At 42.2% G+C, this 21,911-nt stretch overlaps 1 protein-coding gene across 1 annotated transcript; it reads right to left on the bottom strand.

The window, feature by feature from the left end:
• Positions 1-6,608: 6,608 nt before the first annotated feature.
• ALDOB (aldolase, fructose-bisphosphate B) lies at positions 6,609-21,053 on the bottom strand. The gene is made up of 9 exons (XM_049635349.1): positions 20,965-21,053; positions 15,955-16,076; positions 14,686-14,897; positions 13,591-13,645; positions 12,556-12,716; positions 11,372-11,455; positions 10,308-10,482; positions 9,701-9,900; positions 6,609-7,118 (listed from the first exon to the last, which is right to left on the bottom strand). Exons 2-9 carry the CDS (start codon positions 16,064-16,066, stop codon positions 7,023-7,025), a joined length of 1,095 nt encoding a protein of 364 aa, XP_049491306.1. The 5' UTR covers positions 16,067-16,076; positions 20,965-21,053; the 3' UTR covers positions 6,609-7,022.
• Positions 21,054-21,911: the final 858 nt, after the last annotated feature.

Here is a 21,911-nt window from a genome sequence, read left to right on the forward strand (position 1 = left end):
TAGCCCAATGAAAAGCATAAAAAGCCACTGAAAGTGCATTTGATGCCTCAGTTATCCTCCTGCCGTAAATCTCCCCCGTTTTACTAGTCCACTAGTGGTTCAGAGGCCATGGTCTAAACTAATAATGAGGTTCTTATACCTGTTCTCAGTATTTTGAAAAGCTTAATGCAAAGTATATTCTTCATACTTTGCAGTTTGCATGCACACTAAGACATTGTGCTTTTTGCTGGAGTTGCATCTGTTTTGTGTATGGTTACCTTGCTTAGCAGAAGCTCTGGCTGTTTGCCTCATTGTAATGTGGGGACATTGTCATATGAGATATACCAACAAAAATTACATAACATCCTTGGATGTGAACCTGGAATGATATCTCAAAACTCCAGTAGCAGTGAAACAATTCTGGATTGTATGTACAATTCATTGCTTATAAAAAGCATAGCCAAAAAGATGAACTTTTAAAGCAAGGTTACTGCAGTGTTCACTGTTGTTTTCTAAGAGGATGATAGAAATAACAGGAACATGAAATGCCAGAAGAGGAGGGAAGGAGAAAGTAAAGCTTTCAAGAGGGGATGATGCTATAGATGGTCTAAAAGATACGGACCAAGAAAAAAGGATAGTGTCTGAAGACAGAACTGTAAGAGGACCTACTAGCCACAGAGCGAACCTCCAGTGATTGGAATGTGGCAGGAGGTAAGCCTGCCTGTAAACAAGGGCAGATGAATAGAGTCGCTGTGCTAAAGAGATGATAGGACTTAATGCTGCCTATAATTCTGTGATAACATTTTCCTTGTATTTAAATTGTGTGTGCATGCACAAGAGAGGGAGGGACACTATTTTAAGTGTGCAGTTCTGAATTTTCACAACTAAACCTACGCAAGTGGCACTTGAAATGTTCCTGGTACACCTGATACTCACCTGGGTACCTTTCCAGAAACTACACACACAACAGATCTTGTGATGCCTTCATTTTAAAAGACAATATGGAATTGAATAGGAGGAGAAAGTTTTGAGCTAATGTGATTATAAGGGCTAAGAAGTCCCATGATATGCAATCTACAAATGAGAACCATGAAAGCCAGTGGTGTAGTTCAGTCCCAGTCCAAAGACTCAAGAACCGGAGCACTGATGTCCAAGGACAGGAGAAGAGGGATGCCCCAGCTTAAGCAGAGAGCAAATCTGCCCTTCCTCTGCCTTTTTGTTCAGTTCACACCCTCAATGAATTGGATGATGCAAACCAGCATTGTGAAGTTGATCTTTACTCAGTCTACAGATTCAAATGCAAATCTCTTCCAGAAACCCTCACAGACACGAGGAATAGTATTTTACCAGCATCTCTTAGCCCAGTCAATTTTAAACATAAAATTAACCAGATAACATTTAAAACAAACAGGTAAAAGCCTTTGGTGGCAAAATAAATCAATAAATCACTACAGTACTCCATTTCTCTAATTCCGGTAAAATTTTGTTTTCATCTGCCTTCCTTAAGGAGGGTTTCATCAGCAAATCTAGGGGCATACACAGCATACCCAGTTGAGCATATTTGTAAAATAAATTTCAACTTTTAAAAATCTAGTCCAAATATTCCAATCATTTTTTAAAAATTACTGTTCCTAGTCAGTATTTAATACCTTTCACCTTCCTTCGTGATCCCCTTCAAATGTGTTTTATGGCCTTGGGTGGGTGGCCAAGGGGTAGGTTGATTTCTTTTTAGTTAAGGCTATCTCTATAACCATAACACATGGAAAATAGAAAGACAGTTACATTTACTTTAGTGCACCAATGGTTCAAGTTCAATTAACGTATTTTTAAATACCTGCCAGGTGCTATGTTAATACTGTAAGTATTAGTTGCATAGTGGCTTCAAGCAGTCCTTTAGCCTCAAGGAGACTTTGGGAAGTGAATAGTAAGCCATATGTACTCCATAACAAAAAGAATGGGGGAAAATCACTTAACTTGCCAAAATACATTTTGTACAAATAAAACATAGTGCATATCTCTCTACCTGTCCTTGTTCCTGTGCAGAAGCCATGATCTCAAAAACATGCTTCTCATGTTCAATGGCTAAGAAATCGTCACATCACATGATAGTCATTTCATCCCTGGGACAAAGAAGCACACTCTGACTTCTTTAGCCTATAAAATCTCCCAGGGAAAACCAGGGCAGGACAAGGAAAAGTTGGAAGTGTCTGCAGAAACATGTTTGACCTTGAATTTTTTAAGAGGGCGGGATAGATTTCTCTGACATCTAAGACGTTAGGCTACAGCCAAGCTAGCCCTGGTTGTTCTGAACTGCCAGAACAATTAGTGCTGTGTTTAGAAGATGCTTTATATTTCACTGTGCCACCACCATACTCAAAGAGCCAAGTCTGTACATGTATGTAAGCTTCTTTTTGAGAAGCAGAGGTAGAAGAATTTTGAATTTTTATTTGTCCCAGTACTTGCCTGTCAAGTTGCAATAAGACATTTTATTAGGGTAGTAAATAGCAATGCTCCATGAGAGTTTTCTGTTGTTTCCCTCAGTGCAAAAGATGTCATTTCCACTCACCTCCCTCCTCCTAGAGTCTAGGCCTGTGCTGGATTGCAGTTCTACACTCTGAGCTGCTTCCCACCTTCCCAATCCTCCCAACCCTCTACCTTCCAAAAAATAATAATTTTCAGCACTATTCTTTTATCACGTTATTCCCTACACAAAAATTACTCACAGGTCCCTATTTCTCATTACTTCAAGGTAAGACTTTCCATAATATCTCTGCCCAATCTCCCCTTCCCCTCCACTGTGTCACTCTACTTGGCCTCACTCTTCTAAGTTCTGACAATGTCCTCAACATATCCAACCTGTACTCTAGGCAACATACAGTCAATTCATCTTCACACCCACTCAAGTGCCTTGACCATTTCTCAACAGCCAATTTACAGAGAAAAAATATAATATTTGTTCACAACTTATATATCTGGCACTATACATAAAATATTGCTAACCTCACAACAATCCTATTTTACAGATGAGGAAATTGAGTCTCAAGACCCCAAGATCATATAAACTAGCTGTCTGTAATTCATCCCACTGTCTTTATAAAGCCCCTTTGATCTCAGCATGTAGCCTATGCCACTGTGATTTAGCACATTTTTGCATACCATTTTGTTTCCTAACTGTACCTTTGTCTTCTTCATCTCAATGGTAAGTATACAAGGACCATGTAGTATCGACATCACCAAGCATACAGTAGGTGCTAAATGAATACTTGTTGACTGATTTTATAAATGTTTAGAGATTGATACCCAGAATTGAGTGTTCAACCATTTCAGGAGGCTAGGACAGACTGTATTACAGCCAGAAAAACCTTTATTTGACTAATGAAAAAAGAGCTATGACTGCCTGTGTTGACCTTTGCCATTACTCCTGTCTCTTCATTCATCCTTTCTAGAAAATGGGCTTAGCGAATTGGTAGCATTACATGAGCCCTCTGGGCTCTACTGAGCATAGGTAACTCATTTTTACCCTACATATGAGATAGATATTGTTCTAAGGGCAGGTCCACAATTCTTTATCTGATTGCCTTGAGGGTGTATGCGTTTTAGAAATCAGAATTTTTCAGATTTTAAAGATTAAATATAGTGCTTATGCTACATATTGTATAACTCCCTCTGCAGGGTCTGAGTCAGAACCTAAAATCAGGCACATTTTCTCTGCATCCCATCAAGTGGAATAAAGGTGACAGTCTCAAGTCACATTTTGCCACCAAATAATTTGCTGCAAACTTATGAGAACATTTGTGTTTTCAGAGCCTTTTGGATTTCAGAATTGTGAAAATTATAATAAGGGATGTGAACCTGTTATTGAGATGTATTGACTCATTTAATCTCTCAATAATTTGCAATGCTGTACTTGTTTTATTTTGAAGAGGAAGAAACTGAACCGCAGAAAGGTTCTATAATGTACCCAAGGTCACATGGCTAGGAAGTGGCAGAGACAACGTTTGAGCCTCGATTGTCTGACTCCAGAACTGGTGCTTTTTGCCACCCCAAATTCTGCAAACCAAGAGGACTTTGCAAGTCTCACCTACTGGTGATGTGACCTTGGACCACTGCCTTAGCGTCCTGGGCCCCGTTTTCCTCATCTGTTGCTAAAAGTGAAATGTAGATGTCAACCCGGAGGGTTTCACCCCAGGAGAGCTACATCAGATGAACTTGAAGTCTTATTCCTGCTTTGCCTAAAGCCTGCTCTAAGATTTCTGCAAGGTTCTAGAGGCTTATATTCTCATTGTCACAGTTGGCTTCAGCTTCTGTTAAATCAGTTCACATTATGAATCATTATGAGTCATCTCAGTATCTTGTTTTTGACAGCATGATGTAAACTCATGTGTGAAATTCAGCTCTTCATCTCAAGCAGACAAATGTCTTTAGATTGCTTGTTATTTCTCCACCTTCTTAAAAGTGCTTTAGTCACCTCCCCACCGCCCCACCACCACCCCCGCCCTGCTTCCATATTGCCCTGGCTTCTCCCGCTTTTGGTACTTATGCCTTCAAGATATCCTTTTCTCCCAGTAAATTTTCTTACACAAAGGCAGTTGTAAGAGTTCCTTCCCCTTGGCCATGCCTCGGTGCTTACCCTAGATGCTATCTCCTCCCACTTCCCAACCTGTAGTCAATGGCACCTGTGTTTCTTGCTTAGCTACTTAAGTTTGTGTGATATGCAAATATCACCCCTAGCCTAAAGCTGAAACTTCTCAATTACCTTCAGTGCCTAGTACCAACTTTTATTTTTAGCAGGTGTTCAATAACTAGAATAAATCCGACAGTGTGCCAAAAGGTAGGAACCCGCTAATATATTCCCTAAGTGATCATATAGGTAATAGAAATTAAAGTCTGTAGCCTCATAAAACTTGTCTTCATATTACTCTCAGTGGCATAAATTACTGGGGTTGAGATTTCAAAGACAACTGTAGTGCTTTAGCTGGAAAAATATACCAGATGATAGCCAGGAAAATGCATTATATAAATCCTTATCCCTAGGGAAGTGTAATTTGGCCTGGACCAAAATATATTGATTATAGATTCTTGCTCAACCAATAAATGATAGTCTAGGAGGTTTCTGTACAACATAGGGTCAGTGATGCTAAGTGAGCTCTAGATAAAATTCCTGGTGAAAGAGTTTTGTCACAGCAGGTGTTGCCAGCTTTAGGGGAGCTTAGCACATGGTACAAGCTCAACTACTTGCTGATTGAATAAGTGAATGAATGAATGAATGAATGAATGAGGTAAGAAACGTAGAAGACCTACAACACTGGTGATAGAGGTTTTGAACACTGCCTGTTGTCCTGTCCTTACCTTCCTTCCTGGCCATGTGTCCATTATAGGAGAAAGAGACCTGGATTCTAATCTCTCAGCTCTATCCTAAACCCCCATATGTGTGACCATCAGCAAGTAATTTCACTGCTCTAGGCTTGGTTTTATCACCTGTAAAGTGAAAGTCTCAGGCCAAATGATCTCTAAGGTAGGTTTGAATTGTTTATATGAATATAGCTGTCTTTAGAGAAGTAATACAAGTATACAGAAACAGATCCTCAAGTGTGGTGGAGACACATGAGTTAAAAATTTTCTGTGTGCCCTACTCCCAGGTCTCTCTCCTCAAACAAAGCCCCTTTAGACTAATTCTGTCTTCCTGCCTTAAATACTTTGCTTATGCCTCTAGTTCTTAATTTATCTACTCCAAGCAATATCATTTATCTTTGTACTCTTCAAGACAAAAAATTTAGTTTACTACTTTCTCCTATATTTAATTATACATATGGATATTTTAGTGATTTCTATTCATTTCCTTTAATAGACTTAGAGGACTATTTCTTTTTTTAAGCACAATTTCTTAATCCATCAATTTTTAGTAATATCTTGACTTCCCACTAAGTGAATTAATGTTCCCTCACTTCTCTCCCTTTAATTTCCTAGCTTCTATCAGTTCAATCATTACTTTTATTCCCACCAAAATCATTATTTTTATATTGCACAAAATTAAAATAGTTAAATTCTCTTTTCTGACTATGGCTGTCTATAATGCTTTTTCTGTAGGTTAATTTTGAAAATTGAAAGCCAATAAAGTATAATTGTGTGAATAGCATTTACTGCAAAACAAGGTAGCATGCTTAGATGTGCAGAGGGAGTGCATAGTCTATATCCCCAAACCTGGGCCACTTCAAGAGGAACCCTGCAGGCATCACAGCAACACTGATTCTCCCATAATACTCTGTGTGTTGCTTGAAATCACTTTACATTTTAGCTTGTTTCTATTATGAAGGGCTTTCATTTCAAAATATCCTCAAACTTGAAATTTAGCGTGGTAGCTCTGAAACTTGGCTGTACGTTGGAATCACCAAGGGAGCTGTTAAGAAACCCTGATATTTAGAGGATCCCACATCCACAGTTTCTGATTTAATTGGGCTGTGGTGTGGGCTGAGCATCTGGGAGTTTTAATTTTTGGCAGGTTATTCCCAGGAGTAGCCCAAGTTGAGGACCCTAACCATTAATGTCAGTCATGTCTAGTAGAGTCAAAGGTAATGAAATATACTGAGCCCTTTGGAAGCAAGAGCAAAAAATAAAACCTGATACTGGCCGAAGGCTTCTAGAACATTTTATTTCTTTGTTGGTTGCAGTTGTCTCCTTCGTAACATATCACTGCTAAGATTGTTTAATGAGATGCACTTCTCTGCACTCAGCTTCTGCCATATTTGAATGTCGTTATTTGAATGGTTTTGTTTTCAAGTCTATTCTTTTCTTAGGTAGATACTCTGGGGCATGGGGAGCTGGAGCCGTTGGAAGGAAAGTGCGTGAAATTTTGTCAGATCCTTGATATTCACACCTATGTTTTAGTAACTGATGTTTTTTCATTGAGTCTAAGAATTTAACAGGTACTGTGTTTCCAGTAGTTCAAATCTGATTTTGTCTAATGTCCAAGGTCAGTTGTTCTCTTTCAGCACTCCAACCAAGGCATGTAGGAGAGCTAGAGGCAGGCTGGTTGGCCTCAGGTTCTAGTAGGAATAGCAGGCTGTGAAGAGAGACTGAGTGGAAGCAGCACCAGAAGAGCCGGAGTGAACATACTGTCCTTTGGCTGCCTGGCAGTTAGCCTAAAAAGCAAGCATGAGAGAGGACATGGGGTTAGAGCAAACGCAACCCTGTGCTTGACTCTCTCTGTCTCTCCTTTGAAACCAGCTCCACCTGCATTTGGATTTTTTTTTCTCCCTACAGTGATTTTGCTAAATATTGATGCTGATAGCTTTCCTTTCCTTTTATGATACATTATCTCCTTTTTTATCCCAGCTTTCTGAGCATTTCTCAGGCAGGCTGAGGTTTGTGTCAGTTACTGAGAAAGTCTCTTTTTAGTACCAACAGTATTGCAACAACAGTACTAAAAGTTGAGAAACTTCTCATTGATATAGTGATAAGGGAATGGACGTTTCAATCTGAACAGTGGAGAAGCTTGCAATGGCTCTTCAAGTCGTTTGCTAGGAAATGGTCCAGATATTATGCCAAAGGACCAGGCAAGGTATAGCCAGAGGTACAACATAGCAAATCAAAGAAATTATTCCAGGGGCGTCTGAGGGGCTCAGTTGGTTGAGCCTTTGACTCTTGATTTCAGCTCAAGTCGTGACCTCATGGTTGGTGAGTTCATGCTCCAAGTTGGGCTCTGCGCTGACACTGTGAAGCCTGCTTGGGATTTTCCCCTCTCCCTGCCTCTCTCCCTCTGCCCCTCCCCCACTCACACTCACACTCTCAAAAAAAAATATTTCAAAAAAAATTTTTCCATTTTCCACCTATATTTGTCCACAAGAATATATAATTTTTTGGAGTTGTAATTACACTATCATTTGATTCCTTGTATAAATTCCAATTAAAGATGAGTCCAGAATTACAAAACCTGCAATAATAATATTAGAATACCCCTCGATGGTATCATGTCTTCAAGTCACTGTTGCTATAGTCTTGCTCTCTCTGGGACTTATTTCTACATCTACAGTGATTTTCAAAGTATGTTGCATGGACCTAAGCACTTCTTTAGGAATGAAAATTCTTTGGCTTGACCCCAGTTTTTCTCAATCAGAAACTTCAGTGGCTGGGGCCCAGAAGTCTGTATTTTCACACACCCTCCAGGTGATTCGGATGCATACTCAAGCTTGAGAACCACCATCCTGAATGATGAACTCAACTTCCCTTGTTTTGTGTGGATGGCCCTTCCAGCCCTTTCTTTCACAATCCCTCCATCATACTAGCTACATCTCCCCACCTCCTCAGCCACACATCAGCACAGCCAGACCCAGCTCTCCATCCTAACAAAGTCAAGAACTACCTCTAAAATCTCACACCTCTTTTATGCCTGTGGGATGTTTTCTAAGCTTCTCTGGGGCCTTCCTTTCTTTAATGTCTCATCACCAAACTTCTGGCTATGCATGATTCCTTGCCCAGCCTCCTCTGTGATCAGCAAGCCACATTAGGGCTATTGCTCAAGTTCAGCACTGTCCTAGCTCCCTATTAAACTTTTACTCTGCTATCCTGCCATTTCCCACTGAGATTGATCTGGATCTTCCTGCATGATTAAGCTATTAGGAAACTTCAGGATCTAAGTTAACACACCACAAATTTACTCTCATTTCAGCCATACCGTGCCTGATGCTTGGCCATTATGTCTGGTCAGTCTCCTCCCAGGCTACTCCAACAACTATTCCGAGCTTCCCCAATGTTAATTAAGACTGAAATCTCCATTCCCTTATCACCCTCAACAGATGGCCTCAACTGGAATCAACTGCTACATCCCTTCACCTCTACAGACCTGATTCCAAACCCATTTTTTTTTTCTTCTTTGCTGCCTCTTCCCTCCTTTCCAAGACCAACTCTGCCACCTGCATTTAATATTTAGTTTCGTGCAATCTTGTTTCTTCTAACTCCTTGTCCTCTCAATTATCCCCACTGACCTTGTCTTTAATCTCTCCTCTGGCTCCTTTTGCTTTACACTTAAACATGCCAGGCTCTCCCCTATTTGGCTGAACCCTAAGCTCCCTGAAGGTGGTATCTGCATCTCCTTTATTCACCCCAGCCCTTGGCTCATACTAGGTATTCAAAAAGGAATCGTTACTGATTGAATAAAATCCTTTTAGTCCTTATTTCTCCTGGTATCCTTTCTGGGCCTTTTCCCACCAACCTTACTTCCTGAAACCTTTTCTCTTCTCTCTCTATTGAAATCGTTGAGCTGAGGGTCACTGTATATGCTCCTAAATGCCAATGTCCGCTTTCCCTCAGCCTTTATTCTGAATCTCCCTGTAGCGTGTGACTACTGATCCCCTTGAAACTTGTCTCCATTTGTTCCCAGGATCCTTGGTTCATATTATTGCTGCTTGTCATGATGGCTTTCTTCTTCATCTCCCCAAAATGAAAGGTGCCTGGGGTCAGTCCTTGGCCCTCTTATGTTCCCTCGCCAGTGTCTCTGTGGAGATTGTCCTTCAGTCTGCTGTCATCAACTAAGCTCCCAGTGTGGATAATTCACAACTCTCTCTAGCCCTCTCCTTCCTACTGAGCTCTAATGCCACCTTTTCAAATATCTAGCAGACACTCTCTGGAGATACCATCATGGCCTGAAGAAAAAGCAATGCTTCCCCAGGTAAGAAAGCTCCAAGTATCCACTTGATCAAGTAGCTAAGAAGCAGTAGCATCTTACCAGGGCCCGCTTCATGAAAGCCTCCTGGGTCGCCTTCTTGTTTGCAGCTTTGCCGCCCCAGGCAGCCAGTGCACTAGCCTGCAGGGCCCGTCCGTAGGAGAAACTTAGTTTCCAGGGTTTTGGTAGAGGGCAAAGGTTGATAGCATTGAGGTTGAGAGTAGCATCCTCTTCGCTCATGCCACCAGACAAAAAGCAGATACCTGGAAGGAAAGAAGCCATTCCTCTCTACTATTCCCAGTTTATGTGTCTGGCTTGAGAAAGCGAGCAATGAGCCTAAAAGAAATGTGATGCCTCAATCTTTTCTCTTTGCATGGAACTGGGTTGGAAAAATTAGTTAGCTTTTGCTGAGGTTAACTGGGCTAAAAAGAGAAGGCTTTAATAAATAAGGAGGGTGATTAAATATTGAGGAAATAAATGGATTTTGTGCATTTGGACAGACTCAGGATATGTGGTATCATGGAGTATGAGGGAAAGTGCTGGCTGCCTCTGAGATACAGAGGTCTGTTTCCTGGAAAAAAGAAGACTTTTAGACAAACACAAGAGGTTGTGGAACTCCTTCACAGGATGAGAGCTAAGATCTCAAGTCAGAGGAGAAGGAAAGCCTTACCAGGAACAGCTGCAGGAACAGTACGGTGCAGAGCTGTGACAGTGGCCATAGCCACTTGCTCTGGCATATACTTCTTGGTACAGGCGTGTCCAGCGGTCACCATGTTGGGCTTCAGCAAGGTGCCCTCCAGGTAAACATGATGGTCATTCAGGGCCTTATAGACAGCAGCAAGGACCTGAAGGACAAGAGGTCCAAACAGGTGAAACCCAGAGCCAGCCTGACAGTCACCTGACCTTGGCACTTTTATGTCACAGGGATGCGAGCCAAAGGTAATCTTGTATGAGGCTTGGCCAAAGCTTCCCAACCGGCTTCATCTCAGTCCACCTACTTTTGCAAGTAGAGAAACTGAAATCAGGTTACACTGCAAGTATGAATGAAGTACCTTCTAATTACATTTTTCTCACGTGATGCTCGTCTTATTTTTACCTATTTATTTATTTTTTAATATACAGGTTTTTAAATTTTTATTTATTTAAATTCAAATTAGTTAACATACAGTCTAGCATTGACTTCAAGGGTAGAACCCAGTGATTCATCACTTACATACAACACCTGGTACTCATCCCAACAACTGCCCTCCTTAATGCCCATCACCCATTTAGCCCATCCCCACCCACGTCCCCTCCAGCAACCCTCAGTTTGTTCTCTGTATTTAAAAGTCTCTTATGGTTTGCCTTCCTCTCTGTTTTTAATCTTATTTTTCCTTCCCTTCCCTATGTTCATCTGTTTTGTTTCTTAAATTTCACATTTACTCATCTTATTTTTAAATTTCTTTGTTTACATATAATGTAACTGATCCAAAAAGATAACAGGATTTACCAAAGGTCCCACAGCTGGAGACGTGGATTGTGAAATGCAAGTCTTAGTACAGAAAATCCTGTGCTTTTTCCATATGGAGAATACCATTGTGCCAAAAAAAAAAAAAAAGGTTTGATAAGTACCTCCTTACCTTCTCAATGCTACGTAATGATTCCAACTGAAGAACATTTCATATATCGCAGCTGATATATGTTAAGTACCAAGATTTTTCACCTGGAATTGGGACTTTTATGTTCAAGACTTACCTTCTCAGTAACATACTGGCAGTGTTCCATGTCATGGTCTCCATCAGGAAGTACCTCTGGTTCAACAATGGGTACCAGCCCATTCTAAAAAGGGAAAAGGAAGAGGTAAAGAGCAGCTCTGCTCACTGTGATCCTTTCCTTAAGAAGATGTTTTACAGCTGCCTGGGGCACCTGGCTCAGTCGATTAAGCGTCTGGGCTCTTGCTTTCAGCTCAGGTCATGATCTCACAGTGTCATGAGTTCAAGCCCTGAGTCAAGCTCTGTGCTGGCAGCGAGGAGCCTGCTTGGGATTCTCTGTCTCCCTCTTTCTCTGTCCCTTCCCCACTCACACTGTCTCTCTCTCTCTCTGAAAATAAGTAAATAAACTTAAAAAAAGATGTTTGACAGTTGCAATTGGTATAAAATGGGGCCCTTATAGAGAAATACCATTCACTGACTTAAAGGCAGTGAAAAGAAATTTAATGGGATTTCTAAAGAGCATTTGTAGCTTGGCCAAAAAAGCACAGTGAGGTTAAAAAAAAAAAAGTTCTCCTGGGAGTGAATTAAAAAAAATAAAAACCCATAGTTTCTATAGATACAGATCATGCTAGAGATTATTCTAGCTACCTCATAACCTAGTTGTCACCCATTTAGTGCAGTCAAGATCACTAAGAAAGATCCCCCTTGTGTGGGTTAATTAAGGAATTAAGCACTGTTTATAGTTCTGAGAACGTTGGTAACTCCAACATAATACCCACACAAGCAAATCAGACGTTAATTGGGATCCCAGGACACTTCAACGTATGTTGGAAACTAGTGTCAGGTCACCATCCTCCAAGATACTATTTGGATTGGGGCTAAATCAGAGCTGTCACTCTTGAGCTAGGGATCTCAGAGGATCGTGTTTTAGATGTGATGGAGCATAGGCAAGCAAGTGCCCTGGCCCTAGGGGCTGGATCACTCGCAAGACTCAGCTTATAGAGCTTTGGCAGAGGGCAGCTATTGATGGCATCAGCCTTTGGGTTCATAGCTAACTCATGGAAGCAAATCTTACCCTACCATACCTAGCTATAACAAAAGTGGTACAAAATGCCACCAGGATAAGGGGTGAGATAAGGTTCATGTACTTATAGTAAAATTGGAAAGAGAAGCTCTGAAGAAGGCTCTTTCCTACTGTTGTTTTAGCTCAAGGGGAAGGCTGAGCACCTGCTGACAGATGCTGGCGTAGCGGGCCAGGGCATTGGCATTTTCCTGGATGGCAAGGTTGGATGGACACTGGTTGTCAATCCTGAGCACAGCACGCCATTTCCCAAAGTCAGCACCATCTTTCTTGTACTGGGCACAGCGCTCAGAAAGGCCATCGAGCCCTGCAAGTCACAAAAGAGAAAAAGGCTTCCTTGCACCCTTATCCCTGATCCATGGGGCACTGATGAAGTGAGGAAGTTCTTCTTTGCCTTACCTTTCAGTTGGTGGAGCTTAAGGACTGAAAACATCCAGGCAAATAAATATCAATCCCGATACTGAGCCCAAAGATCTGGGGCTTTATACTTTGTAAGAAGAGAGGGAACTAATATTTGTTTAGTATTTACTATGTTCCAGGCATGATTCTAGGAATTTTGCATACTTCATCTAATTACCATAAGAATTCTAATAGTTAATATTATAGTAGTTTTACAGATGATAACCCAGGCTACAAGAGGTTAAGTGACTTTACCAAGTTTGCATAGCTAACAAGTGACAGAACAGGAATTCAAATTCCGCTTAGCTAACCCAAAGCTGTGGTTCATACTTATCTACTTGGGCAGTGAAGTACCTTGCAAAATTGTCTAATTGGGAAGTGATAGAACCAGGAGTCAAACCCTGTTGAATCTGATTCCAAAACTTGGGACCTTTCCTCTCTTCTGCTGCTGGATTTTTCTCTAAAACTTATACTCTCAGGTACAGAGTATCTTCTCTGCACAAAGCACTGTGGTAAGCACTTTATGTACCTTATCTAATTTAATTCCCACAACTATTCTGCAAAGCAGACATTGTCATCCCATTTTAACTGGCTCAGAACATTTACATGACTAGCTAGAGGTCACACAGTTATTACATAGAGGAGCTGGGATTGAAAAGCAGATGTGTGTGGCTCTAAAACCAGTGTGATATTCATATTTTGTTTTCCCTTGCTTCCCTCTTTGCTTGCCATCATTTCTAACATATATTGGCATGATTCATATCAGTGGGTGATATCCTTACCTTGAATGGTGGTTTCTTTGTTGGTTCCTGCAAGGGGAGCACCTCCCTGGTCTAACTGTGAACATAATTAACAAGCAATTAGCAGATGTCATGGGCCCCAGGAAAACACAAGCAGAGCCCCTGGTACTAATAGTTGTCATTTTTCATAAGCCAAGGAGTTGAATTCCAAAGGTGTGTTAGTAACAGGACGGAGGGAGGGGCAGAGACACACAATTCAGTCCACAGCAGAAGGGAAGTTACCTGGAAGGAACAATGTCTGAGTGTCAACACTAAGAAGATGGAAAGTATGGAAAACACCGGGAGCTTGGTAAATAAGAAGTAATCTGACAGTACCTGGGATATAGAGGTGCCATATAGGAGTAGCTCCCTTAAATTATGTGTCTAAGAGAAATTTCATGAGCACCTGCACATACCAGGCACTACATTATTCCAGGAAATCAAAAGAATAAAGACACAGCCCCTACTCTCGGCATACCAGAATCTGAGGTCATGAGCCAGAGAGGTAGACAGCCTGGGTTTGAACTGGCTCCAGTTTTGCCTTGCTGTGGGCAAGTTAGCGCTATGCCTTGTAATTCCATTTTCTTGTCTCATCTCTAAAATTAGGATAATAACTAAACTGACCTCCAGAGGTTATAAGGAAGATTAAAGGAGCACTTGGAGTTATAAGCACTCAACTGATACTAGTTTTCAATCCTGAGCTCATGTGGTTTGAGATAACAGAGTTATAACTGAATGAATGGTAAATGCTTCAATAATAATAGTGATCCTGAAATAAATAATAATTATGTGACAGGAGCTGTTTTATAAACTCCTCATTCTTATAAGAGCCTTATGAGGTACGCCCTACCATTCCCATTTTAGAAATGGAGAAACTGAGACACCAGGAGATAAAGTACCTTATAGAAAACTTGGCTGGAAGAAGAAGGCACTGGCAGAAAAGTCTAGAAGAGGATCTGGTCCTCAGGGGGAGGATGATGCTGGAAAGGAGTATGAATGACAGTTGGATGATGAGGGTGTCCAGAGTGTTGGCCCAGTGACTGTGCTGAGAGTTGGGCTGGGATGAAGCAGAAGGGAGGTGGAAATGGAAGTATTTACCTTGATTCCCACCACAATCCCCTTTTCCTTGAGGATGTTTCTGAACAGCTTCCCCTGACTGTCCTTCTGGTAGAGGGTCTCATGGAAAAGGATCACGCCCCCGATGCTCTGGTTGATGGAGTTGTCTACGGTAAAGAGGATTTCCCGGAACTGCCGGCGGTTTTCCTCAGTGTTCTCCACCTTGATCCTCTGCAGGCGGTTTCCCATGGTGCCTATAAGGTGGGTGGGCCAAATGCAGCTGGAGGGGCAAGCCAGGGCTTTACTGCTGGCCTCCTCCACTCTAGCTCAGCGACCCTCAGCAGGATGGCAAGACTCTGTTTTATTCAGATCTTCAAAACTGTCTCCCTTTTGGCTCCCTCAAGAAAGACCTGGGCTGCTGTCAGGATGCTGGTTAGGAAGTGCATGGAATGGACATGTCAGGGTCCAGGTGGGTGGAAGCCACCATTGGGTTCAAGTGGGTTTGTAAGGCCCTCAGACCTCTCTAGCCACTCCTACCGCCCACCCCCAGGTCCAGCCCTCAATCTGACTAGACTATACAGTAGAAGGAGGGATGGGGCGGGCTCTTGACTCCTCTAGCTTCTATCATTTTATGGTGGGCCATAGAGGCCAGCTGCAACCCTCCCTTGTGCCATCCTGGGCTTCTCTCAGCCACAAGCCCTTCCTTGTTCCAGATATGGACACTTCCCTGCCTTCCCTGACCTTCCTTAGCTGACTTTACACTGACTTCTCAGCAGCAGAGGTCTGTGTATCTGACCTCATTCTTATTACTGAGTTCCTGGCCTTGCTATAGTCTATATTCAAAAGATCCCTGGCAGGGCACCTGAGTGGCTCAGTCAGTTAAGCATCCAACTTCGGCTCAGGTCATGACCTCGTGGTTCAAGATTTTGAGCCCCACACTGGGCTCTGTGCTGACAGCTCAGAGCCTGGAGCCTGCTTCAGATTCTGTGTCCCCCTCTCTCTCCACCCCTCCCCTGCTCCTACTCTGTCTCTCTGACTCTCTCTCTCAAAAATAAATAAAACATTAAAAAAAAAAAAAAACCAAATGATTGCTGGCAAGGGGGCCTTAAAATGGAGGGCTTGAGCCTCTTCCTTTGTTTTTCAGAAATCTACCCACTGGAACTACAGGACTCAAAATGTCTATGTTTACTGGGTCTTCTGCTCCCACTGCTGTGTACCTTTACTCCTCCGAGAGGAAAGAATATGATTGTTGATTGCCTTTGCTAAGTTGTAGAAATAAGAATACACTTGTATGCTGTTACTTGCACTCACCTACGGACTCATCTGCAGCCAGGATCCCCTTCCCATTGGCAACAATGCGCTGGGCGATTTCTGAGAGCTCCTTCTTCTGTTCTGAGGTGAGGGCTGGAAATCGGTGGGCCATGGTGACAGGTCTGGAAAAGAGTGTGGGAGTGTCCTGAACAGAACTGCAGGTGGATCAGACAGGTTCATGACCAAGACAGCCAAGGTATGCTACTAAGCCCTGTGGGCCCCTCTATTTCTGAACCATGTCCATAATGGATAAACAAATGAGGTCTGGGTTTTTCCCCCTCTAGCTTAAGTAGTTGCAATTAGCCATAATGGAGGAAGGTGGGATGCCAAATTTCATAGTCATCCTAAATAGAATGTCTTCCAGGAGACCTTTGGGTTCACTGATTCTGAGACTGAACCAGCTAACTAGTGACCCACTCAAATCTGACAAATAGATGGCACTGCGGTCATTGACTATCCCTCCATGGATCTCTGGTGCCTTTGGGTGCTCTGGATGACTTGAAGCCGGGACAGTGAGGCTTTCAGCCTCGATGGCCATCTCCCATTTTATTCTGTTAGCCTGGATTATTCTTTGGGTAGGAAGCTTGAGAGGAGGAACTGCCATTTGGCCTTGCAGTTAACCTCCCTTTGGCTTTGGGACATAGAGTATGGTGTGCAAGGCTCTTTTTTCTTATATTCAACCACCTATGACACCATTTGGGATATTAGGGGAGGATTTTCCCTAAGTGGCTCTGGACTGGAGGCTCCCATGGACTCTAGGATCACTCTGTATGCCAAAGTCATACAGTGATCCCTGCTCCAATCCCTCTCAGCTTCACTGCTCTAGCAAAGAGAGACTCTGGTTTGAAGATCCCCTATGCAAGCACCCTCCTCGGCAGTGGCCCTCTGAAAAGAATCTTGCCTCTGTTCGGCTGCCACCTTGGGCTAGTCAAAAATGCAAGCTCCCAGCACTCTCATCTGGATGTTAGAAAGATTAATTTTTCAGGTGTTGGACTATCAAAGAAAAAAAAATGGTGGTAAGGATTATCTTGAATGGTGTCCTATTCAATCCTATGACCTCCTCCTTTCCCTGGTCTTCTCCCTCTCAAACACTCATCCATAGGGTAGATGCCCCATGCCTGCTTTCTACTTCCTGCAAGCACAGGGACATCTCAGTTCTCATTTAATCCACTCAGCAATGGGGTAACCAAGGCAGCTATTATCTTCATTAGTTAACCAGCAAGTTAATACCCAGAGAAGTTAACAGACTTGCCCATGGTGTCAGCTAGGATGAGGCAGAGCTCCCCACCCAGTGCTGCCCCGCATGGCAAATCAATTTCTTCACATTTTCTGCATCCCTTCAAGGCAGGGTTGATATAAGAAGTGGATGGCTACTGAACTAATTCACAAGAGGGTGTCATTGATGCCACTCTCACTTCAACAGGGGTTCTCGCATTAATCCCAAGGAGTGGAACCACAGCACTGTCACTGGGGACAGACAGGATAGACTAATGGGCAATGATCTCTAGAGAAGATGATCTTCCGAGACCCCTCCCATCCCAGCCACCTGAAGATAGGGTTTCCCCTCATTTATATATTAGTTCCTAAAATTGTATTCGGGGATTACTAACTTTAAATCTGGCCACTAGTTCCTTATGTGGATAAAAGCCAACCTGAAATTGGTGACCTTCAGACCAAAGTGCAAATTTTCTCTCTCAGTTCAGGTAATTGCATAAAGGAATTAACAAATAAGAAATACAGATGTTTCCCTGATGAAACAAAAGGAAAACATCACCCAATAATAGCAAATGACCATTTATTGCCAAGTACTCTGCTAATTGCTTTACATGCACTATATAATTTATTCCTCATTATAACCCTCAGAAGGCAGCTGGGCTTCTCCCCTCCCCCCACACACATTATATAATAGATAAGGAAAGAATATAAGAAAGTTTAATTATTTGTCCAAGGACATGTAACTAATAAGGCACAAAGTTAGGATAAGGGGCAGTACTCCCCTCTTTCAAGGAAAGAGTGAGCCTGGTGAAAGGAATCAGCCTTTGGGTGACTCTAATGTCCCCAATAACACCCCCAGAGTACTTGTTGATGACACCCCCAGAGGACCCAAAATCCTTGGGCTGTGGTTCATCAGCCTTACACTATAGAGCTTGTCGATTTATAAACATCTCATATATTCATACAGGGTTTTGATCCTAGATCAGACAGACCTGGATTCAGACACTGGCTCTGCTTCCTCCTCACTGGGACCTTGAAGTCAGTAACTTCTCTGAGTCTTAGTTTACTATGGAATAAATGGTGCTAATATCTGCTCTGGTTGTCTCGTTGCCAGGTCTAATGTAACTTGTGAGCACGCGTATTCATTGTAGTTGCTCCGAATATGTTTGTCGAATTAATTGCATGATAAATTGGAAGATGTTTTATAATGCATTATGAAAATGTTGGATATTACTATATATCTCTTTATAAATGTTAAAAAAATAATTACCCAAGATCCCATGTTTCTATATACTCCCAAGTTATTTTTTTAGTCTGAGTGTGCTGATTCAACCAGAAAAAAAAAACAGAGAAAAGGTCAAATTGAACCAATACTGCTTATGGGAAGTTAAACTTCTACAGAGAGATTAAAGGTCTGTATCACATCAGCACAAATGTTGCCCCTCTGTTAATCATAAAACAGGGTCACAGACCAATGTTCATCCCTGGAGACAGGAAGATAGCCAGGAGTGGGTGACCGTGGAGAGTGATTTCCGTGCTCCCCAGCCTCTGCTCACTGAGGTCTCAAGCCAATTTGTTTTTAAAGTGTGATGGGAAGTTGTTCACATTGTATTATTACAATGGGGGGGGGGCGGGAAGCAAGTTTCAAGGAAGTATGTAATATTTAGTATCATTCTTTTTTAGTTATAAAAAAAATGGTTTGGGGCGCCTGGGTGGCTCAGTCGGTTAAACATCCGACTCTCAGTTTTGTGTCAGGTCGTGATCTTGCAATTTCGTGAGTTCAAGCTCTGCATCAGGCTCTGCACTGACGGCATGGAGCTTGGGATTCTCTTTCTCTCTCTGCCTCTCCCCTGTCCATGCCATCTCTGTGTCTCTAAAAATAAATAAATAAACCTAAAAAAAAGTTTTTTACTAGTATAACACATACTGTTTGTGCATCTATGTAAGCAGAGAGTAACCACCCTGGAGTTACTTGTGGGGACTGAAATGGGATGGAGTGACCCTCACATTTTACTTTATAAATTTTTTGTAATGTTTGCTTTCTCAATGAATAGGTTTATATATTACATTATTTATTATACGTAATATATTAACAGGTGATACATATACAAATCTGGGAGAAGTTTGTATGGAAATATAAGAATAGAAGGTAATCACAGAAAAACAGAAGTGCAAGTGACCTCAGAGATGTCAACCCTGCCAACTTTAAAGATGGGGAATCTGAACCTCAGAAAGAATATGTCTGATGCCCCTCCTAAATTGTGATGCCCTGGGATTATAAACCACATCCTACTGGCTTCTGACTTGGAATCCTTTCTCCAATCCTTTTTTAGAAAAATAGCAGATGAAACCTACAGTTCTTTCTGCCTTCCTTGAAGAGGTTCTGTGAAAAGATAATGATTTGTAAAAATGAATATTTAACTCCTAGGGAAATATAAGGGAGTAAAGAGTCCATTTGCTTCTCCATGTGCAAGGCAGATGGGCTTTCAAGAAGACATGAGGAGCTAATACATTGAAAGCCTATGACCTCCAGGCAATGCGAGCAAGATTTTACATATAGATGTGTGAAGATGCCCACAGCTTCATTACCCATCCACCCACTCCCATGTCACAGTGACAAGCACAGTGAGATGACCTATGACAGCTTGATCCCTGATGCTTTGAACACACATGAGGTAGCTCAGAAAGAGAGCTGAGTGTTGCTCTTTCTTCTAAACTGGCACCTAGGTCAAAGGCACTTCTTGGTCTCCATCCAGCACCTCAGGCTTTAGCGTAGGTCTGGGGTGGTCCCCAGATGTGCCTTGGCTTAATGGCAGCAGAGCCCAAGTCCCTACTGGATCCCAATTGGCTAACGGAGCCCTAGGTAACTAGAAAGAAGTTTATTTTAAAAGGCAGAATCTCCTGGGGTGCCTGGGTGGCTCAGCCCCACTCTGGATTTTGGCTCAGGTCACGATCTCACAGTTCATGGGATCAAGCCCCCTGTCGGGCTCTACGCTCGCTCGACAGGGCAGAGCCTGATTGGGATCCTCTCCCTCCCTCTCTCTCTCTGCCCCTCCCTTGTGCATAAAGGCAGCATATCCTCATAACACATCTATTTTTCAGACAGTAGAACAAATATCCTAAAGTACGTCAGCAGCTTCTGAGTTATTCCAAACAACTTAAACTGTAGGATCTTCAAAGTAGGAAATGTTACAGAAAGCATCAAACAAGTGGAAATTTGACAATTCATAAACAAATGATGATGGTGCTCTGTGACAATTCCCAGCCTGTTCCATTTTCTCATTTGAGCAGTGGGTGAAGGCAAGGGTAACAAGCAACATACACCAGGAGCTCGTTTATGTGACAAAGGAGCTTCAGGGCCAGCACTAGCAGGAATAGGAAGAGAATGAAGAAAATGACATCAGGCAATAGATATGTAAACAAATCATTGAATTAAGCAGTTGTCATGGGGAGAATAGAAATGAGCAGGAACCTCAAAACATGATTGGCACCTAACCAAATAAGAGCATTCAAGCTGTTTCTCCTAGGCCAAAGACAGAAGAGCTTTCATGCAGGTCACACTGGGAGCTGACATCCATCCTGAGCATTTTGCCTCCAAAGAGTCAGCAAAGGTGTGGATGAGCATTCACGCTTAGGGAGGAAAATCATTTCAGTACAACATCACATTTTCAGCCACCATCAAGTTTCTCCTGAAAACAAAAGCAAACAGACTTTCTCCTCTACCTGTGTAGTGCCATTGTTAACCCCTTACTCCCAGGTGCTGTCCAGGCAGACAAAGGAAGTTCTTTTACTTACAGTTTGTGGGGGAGAGTCCTCTTAGGTATCAGAAGCCGTGGACGAGGCAGCAGCCGCCAAATAGGACGAACCTTTGGGAACACACAGTTTTTATAGAGGTCTTGTCAAAGTTTGTTTGTTGTGGGTTTTTTTTTTAACTTTCACCCTCCCCTACCCACCTTGGCCTGATAGGGAGGTGTTTATCCGATACCTGGTTGGCTCATAACCAGCCAATCCTGATCACGCTCACACACTCACTGGACTCACAGAATGTTAAAGCTACAGTGGATATCTGGAGACCATGTAGTTCTTAACCTAGACATCATTTTTCAAGTGAGGAAACTGAGGCCCAGAGGATTAGGGGATTCCCTTAAGTCACAGAGCTAGTAAATTACAGAGCTCTAGAGCCACCCAGAGAAACTGGGAAGAATGTCACTCTTGCTATAGCACTTACTAAACACATGACTTTGGCCAAGGCTTTATGTCGGTTTGTTTCTTTTCATTTCTGCAGGCCTTAATCTCCTCCTCTGTAAAATGGGATCTCAACTTCACGATAGCATTAAATGAGTTTGCAAAGTCCTTGCACACATTAGGCATGAAAGATCCTTCCTATTCCCCAAGAACCAAGCTGGGCCCCATGATGTTTTTAATACCAGAACACACTGTATTTACCCCATTCCCATTCTCTCTTATACTTTACAAGTTTGTCTTTAACTTTGCTAAAAACTAGAATAAAACCCAGAGTGATTGGTATAAGCCATCAGTTTTCCTAGATATACACTGTGTGGGTGTAGGTGCATTCTACAGGGTTTTTTTTTTTTTTTTTCCTGATCACTAAACCAAAACCTAATTCAAGAGAAGGCAAATAAGAATAGTGTCTGCTTCCTCAGGCAAATAATGAATGTGGCAAATAAGAGTTATGTGGAAATCTAAAAATAATGGAGTGGCCACGATCATAGGAAAGTATA

This window comes from Panthera uncia, chromosome D4, assembly GCF_023721935.1.
Source record: "Panthera uncia isolate 11264 chromosome D4, Puncia_PCG_1.0, whole genome shotgun sequence".
In the NCBI taxonomy this organism is placed as follows: Eukaryota; Metazoa; Chordata; class Mammalia; order Carnivora; family Felidae; genus Panthera; species Panthera uncia.

Coding starts and splice junctions, on each gene's coding strand:
- ALDOB (XM_049635349.1), bottom strand. CDS start 16,066: ATGGCCCACCGATTTCCAGCCCTCACCTCAGAACAGAAGAAGGAGCTC. Junction 14,898..15,954: donor GGCTGCAGATGAGTCCGTAG/GTGAGTGCAAGT, acceptor CCCACCTTATAG/GCACCATGGGAAACCGCCTG. Junction 11,456..12,555: donor ACGCCAGCATCTGTCAGCAG/GTGCTCAGCCTT, acceptor TTCCCTTTTTAG/AATGGGCTGGTACCCATTGT.